Source organism: Talpa europaea (genome assembly GCF_964194135.1).
Source record: "Talpa europaea genome assembly, chromosome: 15".
Lineage (NCBI taxonomy): Eukaryota > Metazoa > Chordata > Mammalia > Eulipotyphla > Talpidae > Talpa > Talpa europaea.
The window spans coordinates 14,755,299-14,768,856 of NC_140083.1; the positions used below are offsets into that span (position 1 = coordinate 14,755,299).

General features: G+C 38.9%; 1 protein-coding gene across 17 annotated transcripts in view; it reads left to right on the forward strand.

The window, feature by feature from the left end:
* Nucleotides 1-13,558, forward strand: part of ANKS1B (ankyrin repeat and sterile alpha motif domain containing 1B) — a gene marked incomplete at both ends in the record, with an annotated part of 793,016 nt that overhangs the window by 746,211 nt on the left and 33,247 nt on the right. For all 17 annotated transcript variants that reach the window (XM_084256217.1, XM_084256227.1, XM_084256226.1 and 14 more), the window contains 2 exons: nucleotides 3,603-3,731; nucleotides 6,176-6,247. In XM_084256217.1, coding sequence (XP_084112343.1) covers nucleotides 3,603-3,731; nucleotides 6,176-6,247 — 201 coding nt within the window. The remainder of the gene's footprint in view (nucleotides 1-3,602; nucleotides 3,732-6,175; nucleotides 6,248-13,558) is intronic.

Genomic DNA, 13,558 nt, shown 5'->3' on the forward strand with positions numbered 1-13,558 from the left:
CTTATTTAAAAAACATTTTTTAAAACTGGTAAATCATTAAACTAATTTCTTTAATTTACCTAAAGAAATACAAGCATATGTAGGTCCGAATGTACTATTTAATAACATCTAATACTGGGCTTCACAGATTGAAATTATTTTATGTATGAGGCAAAAACCCTTATTTGCTTTTCGATCTCTTCAGCTACTCCATATAGACACAGCTCTGCCTAGCCCTTTACAGCTATTTCTGCTCTAGTTCAGCCTCCAGGAGAGTTGAAACCTAAGGCACCCTTGTTCTCTGAATTATTGTTTTTGAACAGGTAAAACAACATCCCAGGGGCAAGCCTGCCCTTTACAATAGTTGGATGCCAAGTTCATTCCTTCCCATGAAAATAATTCCAGAACAAAAAATCAACACTTGCAAACAGAATCTTCAAAATATTCTTAAATCTAAGGTTAAACAAATAAGTTGGTGAATTTCCAGAATGAAAAGAAATTAATTTTCTTATTAATTCAATCTTAAGAACACTTTTCCCTCTGTTGGAAAACAAATTTCTAGAAATAGCAGAAGTATGACAAAACTCAGTTTCTGTTTCCACGAAGGTAAATTCAGTCCCTGTAGAGAATTTTAAATATTTGGACGAGAGCAGTATCTCAAGACCACAAAGAAAATTAAGGATTACATTTTTCTTCCCTGTAATTATCTCCCACCATAGCATGTGGGGGAGGCCCTGTCAGATCATTCTGAATTCAAAGCAGGTGGTTTGTGGTTTCTGGACAAAGTGGAGTCATAGGAGAGCAGAGGATGGTGCTGCCTACAGCTCAGTGATTTTGCTACTGGTCTCCAGGGGTTATCAGCTACCACAGGGGGATGCTCTCCAGCCGGAGGTGCTATGGCTGCTACAACTTATGTGGATAATGTAAATATTTGGATCAGCATTTGGCTGTAGTTCTGCTTTAAGTGTATGGAACTCACATTGAAATTTAATTGTGAAAGTGCCTGAGTTAATTCAACAGTCAGAGAATGAGTTTGCATATGATTTGCATGCTTAATATACTAACATCTGAAATACCCCAGAACCCCAGCTTCACCCCATCCCTCCACACCCCCAACCCTTTCCCAACCCATGCCCCAGAACCCATGATACCCCCAGCTCCTGTCTGTTCAGGCTTTCTCAAAAACTACCTGTTGTGCTCTGCCAGGCCTATCTCAGCTAAACAATGGCAGGGAAACATGGAGCCAAGATGCTTGGTTTGAGTTGTCACATCCGCAGACACTGGATCGAAGGATCTTTTGATGTCAGCCAGCTCCTCCTGTTGTATCATTCCACGAAGTTGCGTGCAAACTTCTGTTGTTCTGTTAACAGTGTCACCTGTGACTTCAATGTACAACACCTGTTTGCTGTGTTGTTGTTGCTTTATCAAGGGAGGGGGGAGGTTGGGGGAAGAAGGCTAGTGGGGATGGCGGGAGGCTCAGAGGATGATTTGCTAGATTTGGGGAGAGTTCTGAATAAAGAACTCACAGCTGCATGTTTCCAGAGTTGTGACTCTTACCACCTAAAGGTTATCACACCCAGCTTCAAAATAATATTAAAATCCACATACCCTGCATTTTGAATTTTATAGTTCTCTTTTCAGAGTATCACAACTAGTTCTTTTTTCATAGTAGCACAACTAATTCAAATAAAAACAGAAAAGATAATAAAGATGTAGACATTTAAAGGAGAAGGGAAAGATTAACATTAGAAGCCAAAAAAAATTAATTCTATAACTAATTGCACTCAGTCAGTTATTGCTTTTACAAAATAAACATGCATATAAATGTAATAAAAAGACTCAGGAATGACTCAGCAATGTGTTATGAAATAGAAAAAGATGTGCTAAAGTAAATATTCCAGGTAAAGTCTTAATATATAAACAGTTGGGACAGCTGTACACCAATAAATCAGCAACTAGAAGAAACCCAACACAGAGTAGCTCAGCGTGAGAGAAGACTAGAAGGTTCTACTGGCCTAGTGCTAAGTTCATTCCTCCTGTGTTAGGAGTCACCATCTCAAGGAGAAAAGCTTTCAACTCTCTGTCCCTATGAAAATACCTAAAGAGCATGCCTGAGGGGCTATAAAATTTTCTTCAGGTTTTTCAAAGTCAGTTAGAAATTTCCAGATGGCAACGTCTTTGCCTATCATTTTCCAACACTGGGGGCTACTTCCTATTCTACTTAAATACAAGCTGCACAGAAAATTAGAATTCCTTGACACCCCCCACCCCAACACACACACTATGTAAGCTACACCTAGAAAACTGTGGTTCTTTACTGTTGGGGGTTCCAAACATTTGGGGTTTTCTAGATCCTTTCAAAGAAGTTAATGAATGCTATGGAGTTTCTCTCTCCCCAGAAAGATACACCTGTATCCAAGATTTTGCATACTTACCCTAGACTCCTTGATAATCTCTTTAAGAAATCCAAGAGGGTCAAGCCTTCTGCTAATGTTCTATAGAACAAGGTCTCTAGCAAGGTTTTATCTGAATTTGGAGCACATGAGGCCTCTTGTGTTCTTCCAACTCCTGAGGAAGCTCTTTTTCCTCATCCTCTAAGACCAGCCAAATCCAGGTTAGAAGTGAATACCTCTGCAGAGTTGCCTGTTTTCTAGTTCTAGTTACATCCATTTGAAAAGGAAGAATAGAATTGTGAAAAATCTGAATCTTTACCAGTGAAGAGTACAAAACCTCCCATGTATAGTATCTAAATCAGACTAGCGCCCAGAAAGGAAACACCAGCACAGGCCTTTCACTATAGATGCTGGCGCTACACTATTAAAGTAAGGCTAACCCCAAGGAAAATGGTAAGAGAAGTGGGTGTCCTTCTGGCCTAGGTCCATCTTAGTGAGCATGCGTATTATAGGATATGCTATCCTGCGGGTGTGTGCTTGTGTTCTGAATCAGAATCCTCAGTATATGCATATGTGCCTCTGATGAAGCTTGGTATTTAAATATCAGATCTTTATTTATACGTTAGGTTATCTGAGAAGGGTAGCTGAAGACCCCAGCTATCACAGTGGCATATAAAAACAAATGAATTCAGATGAGGGAAACAACTTGTCATCCATGACTAAATTTGTCTTATAAAATTTTTCTTTAATATCTTTCTTACAAGTACCTTTTCTCCAGAGCTATAAAATGATTCACAGTACATGGTACATGTCATATTTGGGAATAGAAATTCATACAACTGTATATTCTGAATGTACGAGCAAGTCAAACTCAAAATTTCAAACTGAAGTTTAAAAAACAGAAAAGTCAGATTGTTCTTTTCTGTTGTAACAGAAAATGATGAACGTGTAAATCCTTTATGAATATGTTTAATCTTAAAATTACTTAGTTTAGGATATCATTCTAAAAATAATTCACCTTCTTTCACACCTCAGAATTAACTCAGCTTTGGAAAATATGATGCTAATACATGTAAAACCATAATAAATAGTAAATAGTAAATTACATAGAGAGAGTACACCCATTTTTCATATTGACAGTACACATGCCTAAGGTGAGCACAGGCTTAGCTGTAGGGAATGAACTTTGCCTACTGCTCATATTACCTCTAGAATAAATGTGATTTTCAGACAGGAGACTGGGGAGAACCTTCCATTACCTTGCGACCTCCAAATGAAGCCACCGCCTCAACTCCAGTGCAATACTGGCAACACCACCCGGAAAAGCTCATCTTCCAATCGTGTGATTACAAAGCTTTTGTAAGTTATCCACAATCCAGTATTTGGGTACTAATGGGGATAGACTATCTATTGCTGGATTATTTCCTTTTTTATATTGAAAATATACCAAAATGTCCATCTTTGCAATTTCTAAAATGTTTTCCCTTTCTTTTTCTAAAGGTAGCCTTCTATCCACAAAGTGCAAACAGGGCTTTGTAACCTTTTAATCTTATAAGTTTACACTCTTGTTTTGCCTTCTTATTGAACTGTATGTTTGAAATGAAAATTAATGAGGTGCAGTCTTGAAATGGAAATTATTGTAAATAAAACACAATAGACTTCTCTCCTCACTCACCAGTGATCTTAAAACACTGGGTATTCTGCTTTATATAAGTACCAGATTCTTTTTATTGGGATCCTTAGGATTATGTATTACTGGGTGGTTCGTGTTTTAGGTTTTGGGTTTTGTTGTTTTGTTTTGTTTTTTTCATAGGAGAGGGTATCAGGCTTACCTGAGAATTGTGAGTAATATGAACAAGTGCATGTTTCAAAGATCCCCTAGGTTTGGGGGCAGGTGGTGGTTGTCATGACGACAGCAGGAAAAGTGGCTGAAGCCTCTGCAGCTCCTTGCAACTGCTTCTCTTAAAAAGAAACGTTTAAATTAGGACAAACTTTCCTGATATCTTAAAAGACAAGGCTCTCACCAGACCATTTTCCTTAATTTGATTAAGATGGACGCATTCTGGTCTTCTGATGGTAATTGAGCCCTTTTTTTTTCTTTCTTTTTAATTGAGGTAGCATCACTGGATGGTTTAGTGGTGTGGGATCACACCCTGCAGCTGTATCCTATTCTTTTTTTCATCTTGTGCTATCTGCACCTTCTACAGCTTATCTGCCTTGAAGCGCTGGGTTAGTTTCAATAGTAATCGTCCCCAAACTGTAGGATTGAAATGCCTTCTTCCTCCTCCAAAGCTCAAGTGCCAAATCTCTGGACCTTTCTGAACACGCCTTTGTTCAGGCCCCTCCTGTCTGGCCCTGTGTGTCCATCTTCCATGGAGGTCTTTCCCGGGGACAGTACTGATTCCCAGCCCCTTTCTTGATAGAGTGCCAGGGTCTCTCTTTCAACAGTTATATCAAGAAGTATCCTTACCTAGTTATTTTAATTCCATTTTTAAATCACATGGTAGGGTAAGGAAAAATTGTCAGGCTTTTCTGCCCTCCCACCATCAGGATAGATGATGGATCCTTGCGGTCCTGAGTGCATGCCTGATGGCGGGCACCTGGAGTAGGGTGTGGGCATGCGTAGATGGGATTTACCTGGGCTAAGACTGGGCTTTTAAGGGCAGCATCACGGGGATGCCAGCAGAAGCCGAGAGAAGCAGAGAAGCCGAGAGCAAAGAAGCAGAGAGAAGGCTGGAGAGCCCAGAAAGAGTAAAGACTTGCTGGGGGCTAGGAGGCCTGCCAGCCTCCCGGCCCCCCAGCGCCCCTGCCTGCCATGTACCAGGTAAATCCAAATAAAAGCCTGCAAAAAAGCCACTGAGGGCTCCAGGACTCTGACTCCTCTTTTACCGGGTCTGCTGGATCAGAAAACCTGCACTGTGTCCATTCCTGACCCTACACACATCAAGCTTTTTTTTTTTTTTTTTAAGAAATTAGGGAGGAAAAAAATGACAAAAGGAAAGAACCCTGTTAAGGGTTTAAAAGGTTGAGGAAGAATCATCTGGTAGAAAGGCAAACATTTTGCTAAACAGTTTGTCCCAGCCAGAACTTGTAGCCTAAGTGTTTTGTACCAAGGCAGCCTGGCGTCCAGTCACCTAAGGCACAGTGGTTGATAGTTCTGGGAGACTTTGTCATCCTCCTACCTCCACTCAGCCCCCCAGTGTCCATTTGCAACAAGGACTCAACTCTCCCAGCAACTCTTCCATCTCAGGAATGATAATCTTCCTCTGCACATCCCCAACCCCCTTCTCAGGTGGATAAAGTGTAGGGCACACAGCTGTGAATGAAAAAGGTTCAAAACTGCATCTCAGCCTAAGAACAGCCTAATGTTAATTACCTATGCAACTAAGCCCAAATGGGGTGCATGTTGCTTAGCTTCTCAGCTGTCTCATACAACCCTGTAATTACAGAGATAGTAGTGTGATTTATTTTTGCAGACATTGCTGCCTCAAAAAAAAAAAGGAAAACATTTTTAGATGCCCCATTTTGCAGTTAAATACGATTTGAAAGATGGCATCTTTAGAAAATGCTGCAGTTTTGTAATAAAGAGCGATTTTCAACTTCCAGAACTATGGTGAATTCTGCTGCATTCTCTCTATAAATGCACTTACTTGTTAAGATTAGTTACTGTTAGTTTTTAAAAGACATGCAACAATGTACAGCTGAAAAATCTAGTCCAGTAATACTTTCACAATTTGTCTTTAAATGGCTACTCATATTTTTACTCTGTATTCCATAAGTCACTGAAATTTTTTGTATTTTAGTATTTAGGTTCTATGCTCATAAAAGAGCTCAGGGGGACAGAATCAACCCAAGATGCTTGTGCAAAAATGCGGGTAAGTTTGCCAAACCACTTTTATTTCTAGTCGCTGAAATACTAAATACCGGGTATGCATACAAATTGCCACTTTTCAAATTACTGTTTTCTTCATCTGTTGGTCTGCTGAATCACATTGGTGTTACATAAAAAGGTGTTTTGGTTTGGTGCATGTTTCCTTTTGAGCTTATCTCACTGTGTTTTGTTGATGTACATTTGATATATTTATACTATATTACATTTACTGTTAATATTTAAAATTTCATTTATGTTGTAATTTTCCAGATTAGGAGAAAAACACTAGGTTTAATACAGGAAAGTGTTTTAAGCATTCTCTTGACAGTCTGAGAATATCTACTGGAAATATCACCAATTAACTAAAAATTATCCAGTGCAGAAGTGTCGGTAACATATTACATAAAGCTAATGTTCTTTATGAGACTTATTAATTATTCAACTTTTTTTAATAGGAAAAATATTTAACTCTGAGTTGAATCATGTGAGGACAGTGAAGGTTGATTACAATGGCCATTGCAGATGTATTGCCATTGTAGGTGTAGGCTGCTAGATTCCTCGGAGTTTGCATTAGCCCAACCAAATCTCGCTAATACTGCAGACCACATTTAAGCTTCCTCCAACGCAGACGTATAGAGGGTATGGTGCTATGTGACCAACAGTACAAATGACAAGTATTGGAATTATTGAATACAGCAACTAGCCAGTCAAATGTAAGGTCATTAGTGATTCCTAACTTTTGTCTGTGGTTAATAATAACGTGTCATTTTTTATATGCACACCTTTCGGCGGGAAATATTTAAGAGCATGTAATTGAGTTAAATTAGTTATGAAAGTAACAGGTGATATCCATTACTCCTGGAAAACTAAACATGTTTGAAATTGAAATCTCCATATTTGACTGCTGAATTAATTATTTTGATTGTTTCAGTATCAGAAAGACTAAAATAGTTATCCTTCTATTGGGTGTGGAATCATACTTGAGTTATCTGTGGCAATAACTTTATCACAGGGACTGTGTTTAGATGAAAAAACTGATAGGTGTGAAAACTGTAAGTTCTGCTTCTGTTGCTGCTTACTTACTTGCCTTAGGAGGTGATTTACAGTCAAAATAATAATCCATGATGACATTTACTGAATAGTTAGATATGCTCATCTTCCTGGCTGAGTATTTTGCTTGTTTATTTCATTTTGTCTTTACCACAAGTCTGGAATTAGTACTGTCATTTCTCCATTGACAGATGAAAAAACTGAGGCTTAGAGAGATTAAATAATGCCACACAGTGAATAACATGCCCACCTGGGACTAGAACTCAAGTCTCTCTGACTCTAGAACCCACATTTTTAAGATTCTCCTTGTTTTCTTATTTAGAAAATAGAAACATTGATAAAGTCAGGTAATGATTTGGATATTGAACTAGAACCCTCCAGGGTTCCTGTTGGTTTTATAATTCTAAATATATATGTATTCTAAACATATATTTGATCTAAATTATGTCACCAATGAACAATGAGAAAATGGGATAGATTTTCAGTCACCAAGCCTCACAATAATCTTAGAGATTTTCATCAACATGGATAAGATATTAATTTGGCATCTCTGATTTAATACTGTTAACTAGATTATGAGTCCAGCTACTTCAATGCTGTAATCAGACTAAATAGTGCATAAAGCTCCATTTAAAATACACCAGATTGGTGATTTGAATTTCAGTCAATTTCTTGAAATTAAGTGGTTCTGAAATTCTGTTCTGATACCAATAGCAAAGCCATCTTAATAGTTTTAGTGGAAAATGATTTAGTTAAATACTTGTTGGCTGCTTAAAATGAAACAGAAAGACTGGCTATTTAGAAGTCATTCTTTTTTCCATTGGGGTATTTTTCTGGTTTTCTGCCCTTGGTGTTTATTTTGGGTACTTTACATGAAAATGGGAACTATTTTTTGCTTCTTGGGATATCACAACCCTTTATTTCCCATCTTGATTAAATAAATCTCAATCTTCAATACAGTAGCTTCAAAACCAAAAGGTTGCATCTGTTACCTAGAACTATTGTATTGTGAAATAGAACTCTCACAGAATAAAGAGGGTGTAGGTCTCAGCTTGCAGGTAACCTGAAGTGGCTGTTTTCAGGGAAATGAGCCCTATATAATCAGGTCTTCCTACAAGAAATACCTTAGAACACAGATGACCTTAAACATTGATATGCAGTAATGTCATTAGACCAAAGTATTGTAGATTAAACCCGAAGCGGTTTACTTTTCTCATTAGGAAAAAAAAACTTTCAGGTAAACAGTACACATCTTAGCTGAAAGTAAAAGGTCTTTCCCAGTAAGAATTAAATCATTGTGGTTGCTTATTCTGAGAAATATTTCCTTAAATATACTTTGTTTTTTGTTTTGTTTTTTAAGTTTTTTTATTTATGCATACAAGTGCTGGGGTACAGACCAGAGATGCAGGGGGTGAGAGGATTCACCAGAGACAGAGTGGGGAACAGAACGGGCAGATTGACCGCTGAGGGGAGCAGTGGGCGAGACAGGAGAGGTCTGCTCGCCATGTGGGTTGCTCCCTGGCCGGCCGGGTATCGAACTTGTGCTGCAGAGGCTACAGATTGCTCCATAGTGCGGTGCTTAACCCCTTGCACCACCAGGGAAGGCCCTTACATGTACTTTGTTAACATAGATGAGTACAATTGGGCTCCTGCTCTCACTGAGTTCACTATCCAGTGGAGGAGACCAAGATGTTAACTTTAATTCCCCCAGAGCAGCAGCAGCATCCCCGTAGCAGTGACTTCACAGTGCCTTCAGCCTGCAAGGTCATGTGGATGGTCTTGAAAATGGTGCCCAGTTGTGGTCTCCTAAAATCAGTCTACTGAGACTCATTAAGAGTTAACACCGGAGAGCTGGATGCCAATCCCTGCCTGAGTTATGTGCACTGAGTCACTCTCGAGATAAATGTTACTGCCATGTCCACTTCACATATGAGAAAGGAAAGGCCAACATTAAGTAACTGGCCTGGGTCACCCAGCCAGCAAGTATTAGAAGCTGGATTTGAACCTAGGCTGTCTCCCGAATCCCAGGACTGTACCACCTCTCTCAGGAACCAGAGAAATATTGATTGTCCTGATTTTTAAAATAGCTGAAAAAGTAGAGATCATTTATGTTGCTAAGAGCTTCAGGAACCCTCAGAGTCTGTAAGATTACCACCAGCTAAATTAAATCAGGTGCAGACATATGTAGCGATTTGGGGTACTTTTCAGTGTGTTAACATACATAAAAATTGCTGGAGAGTTTTATGGCCTCTTTAGACACTATAAAATGTTTTTTTTCCACACCACTTACTTTTAACACACTCACAGTTTTCCCTTCTCTAAAACATTTGGAATGTTTGACAGTTACAATTGTTTAATTTCTAAGTTTATCTAAACCAGTTTATTCGTCTCTCAGGTCCTCTCCAGTTCTGAAATAAAAATAAGTCTACACTCATTTCCTGTCGTTTTATTATGCACATACTATTTCAATTAAAAATATGCCATAATATAGAATATTAAAAAAAAGCAAAAGAAAAGTATGCCATAATAAACCAACATGGATGAGATGAGAGTAATCCACATCTTTCGACAATGTGGAATCACTCCTTTCTCTGTTCAGGTTAATCGGTCTTTTTCCCCCTCACACTGTCTTAAGATTTTTTTAACTAATACTCTATCTTTAGAGTAGCTTTAGGTTTAGCAAAAAAAACTGAGCATAAAGCAGAGAGAGTTTCCATGGATATGCTCCCTCTCCCGACACCTTTCCCAGTTTCCCTGTTAACCAATGTCTTGCATCCACGGGAACACCTGTCACACTTATGACCGATATTGATGTTATTAACTAGAGTCTACAGTATACATTAGAGCACATTCTTTATTTCACTCCTTGGCTGCATAGTTCCCTTACAGCATTGCAGACATTGCTGATTAAAGACAGAATCTAAAACATAGTAATATGTGAGGAATTGTAAGAGAGCTATTTAATCTAAACATATTCATTTAGTGCTACCTTTTATGCTAGTGGGATTTCCAGCTAAGCCCGACCTCAGAAACGCTTCATTCCTGAAAAGATTTGTGAGGGACATTAGCTCCGGGATCCTGAACTCCATGTCCCCTGAACACGCTCCCCATAGAACACAGGACCTTTGTTACACCTCATGCCTGGTCTGGTCACTCCTGCTCCCTCTCGAAGGCAGGGCCGTATACATGGTGTCCCCAGAGCCTGCTGTGTAACAGCTACCTCGTAGGGAGGTCGTGATGCTTAGATCAGCCAGTGCATGTAAGGGATCTAGCTCAGTTAAATCTCAGGAGGTGTTGACCTCTTCCTCCCAGAGTTTGAATATCATTTCAATTGATGGGTTTGCTTTGGATTATTTCATTCATTTCCTTTCCAATGATAATGCCAGTGTTCCCATCCCTGCCCTGGTTTTCTGTGGACATGACATGTGAGTCACTATTCAAACGCTTTGTCATCTCCTCTTCTTTCCAGTTTTTAAAGGCTGTCACCAAAAGGGGGAGAGGGTGGAAAAGGAAAACTATAGATAAGATGGCTATAGATAATGCAATTTTTCAGTTTTATCATTGAGGAAGGTAGTTTGCTCCTAAATGGACTAGAAGTTTCCTCTTTTAAATAAGGTACCCACAGGAATGAACTTTACAAAGCAGGAAATGCACAGATGTGGCCTTCAGTGTTCTCTTTGGTATGCGTAGCTCTGACTTCAGAGAGTCTAAATTGTACACTGTCTGGTGAAATAAAAAATTTACTCTGGCCAGATGAGGTTCTAACATGCAAATTTGTCTTCCTAGACTTATATATACCCCATCCTCCAGCCCTGAATTTTGCCCTAGGGTACAGTTATCACTAAGATACCATTCTCTATCACTTTCCCAATTAAATATACCGTTAGGAAACATCTGCTACTGTATGAAGTAGGCCGTTACATTTAATTTAATGCTCTCTGAGATCTTACTTTCTTAAATTCCATAATTGGCAACTAGTATTGTTCACAGGTGTTTGTGCTCAAAGAAATTTCCCTTATAAAAAAAAAAAAACCCAAAAGTCATACCTGTTTTCAACTATGATAAGGTAGCAATCTGCCCTCCAGATATATGAAAGGAAATATTTTAAAAATTATTTTTTAGTCAGGAATTCAGCGAATCCTCCACTTTGGGAGCCTTTATTTCCAAATCATAGGGTTTAGAAAGATCTTCCATAGTTGAGACTTCTCATTGAGTCTACTTCACTTAGCATGTATGATTTTTAAATTTTCAATCTGGAAGCTATTCTAAAGTTGCATTTCTAAACACACAGATTTCCAAATAATTATCAGTGCCTCCGTTGAAGTGTGAAGACTATCTTTTTTTTTCCTTTTGCTTCTAAGGAAATAAATTAGTGGTGGAAAATGGATTGGAAAGCATGAAAAAAGTTAGATTTTAGCATTCCATGGAAATGTGAAATCAAGAAAACCTCTTTCCAAAGAACAGGCTCAAACTGCCATCATGTTTAGTTCTTCTGTCCTAATACAAGTCCTGGCTATGAGCAACCGTCATTTTCAGAAATCATTTCAGAAATTGCTTAATTAGGGAACCAGGTTGGGAAAAAACAACTCTTCTTGAAAAGTCTCTGCTACCCAAGTTTTAAGGAAGGATCAAATAGTTTATCTTTTCCTCTCTCCCAAGTAGCACACCAGCCATATAAATACAAGTATAAGCCCCTAAATGGGGGGAGGGGTATTAAAATAACAATACACAAAAAAAAACAGTCACATTTCTAACTTCTCAGCAAATGCTGAGCTTTGCTTGTGTGCTTTTGTGAACATGTCCCTCGGGGCCTACCCAACTGAAGACTAAACAGTCCCAACTATGTTATCCCCTATCATCTTCATATCCTTGCTCTCTTTGTTTTTTATGTTTGTTTTTATTGCTCTTGTTATTGGCTTTTCTCCCATTTTACACCCTCATGACTCTACATTACTAGATTTCATGAACCTTTTCTGCCTTTAATCCCACTTGTGTGTTAAGCTCTCTTTTCTAAACGTGTTGATTGGGTTCATTGCCATTGGCCCTGATGCATTGCTCTACTGAATGTTCATGTTGCAGCCTCTTATGTAGCTCAGAATTTATTCAGTTATGCTCAGATTTTGATTTGGCTTATTCCCATGGGAAGGTAAATGAGAGTATTTGTCCTCAGAATAACAGTAATAGCTAAAATCGATTGAAGTACACTGCGTGCTCGGCACTCACAGCAGCTCTATAAAGTCGATGCTAAGTTAACAAACCCATTTTATAGATGAGGAAACTAGGACATGGGGAAGTTAATCACCTACCCAGACAGCTAGGAAAGGGTAGGATAAACAAGAGTCCCAGTACCCTCCTTTTCCTTTTTTTCATTGCACCACATTGCCTCCTGGAGGAAGCAGGATGTCCCTGAGCGCGCGTGTGCGCGCGCACACACACACACTCACACACTGAAGTAGTGCTTGAAAGTGACAGATAGAAAAGTGTGTTTTTTCTTATATAACCAGGTCAATGGATAATACACACCTATCTTGAAACTTTCAATAAGTATTGCCAAATTGCCTTTCAAAAAGCATGTTCCAGTTCACACACACAAAAGCAGTTCTTGAAAGTGTGTGATCGTCTGAGGAGCATATACTTAACATCTTGAATGTGTTCCTACTTTAGGGAGAATTGGGGGGCTGTTAGGAGGAACCAGGCATCTTCAGCATGACCCTGGGTTTATCTGATCAACATCTATTCTAGATGTAACTCTCCTATCTGTCTTTATGACCTGAACTCTTTGTTTTATGTGGAGGATATTTTATACTTTCAGAGTCCCTGAGAAACCATGAGAGAATTAAATAATTCTTGTTAATTGCTCTGAAGATCAAGAGCTGCAGCTAAGTGCAAACTAAGGATTTTGAAAACCACTTGTCAAGTGGAGAACAGCGTGTTTTGGTAAATTCACTTCTGTCTAAGTTAACGTAGGATGTGGCTCCATTGAGTTTACATGCATAGCGGCAGAGGATTCTGACAATGACTTTCAATCAATTTGATCGACTGCTTTTTTGAGCAGTACTTCTCAAAGTGTAGTCCCCACACTAGCAGCATCAGCAGCATCTGTTTTTGTTCGAAATGCAAAATCTTAGGCCCTACCTCAGACTTACTATCTCATATACTGAAATAAATTTATTTCTCACAGTCCAGAGACTGGGAAGTCGAATATGAGGCACTGGCAGATTTGCTGTGTGATTTATAGAGAGCTGTGTTTTCATTGCCCCCCCCC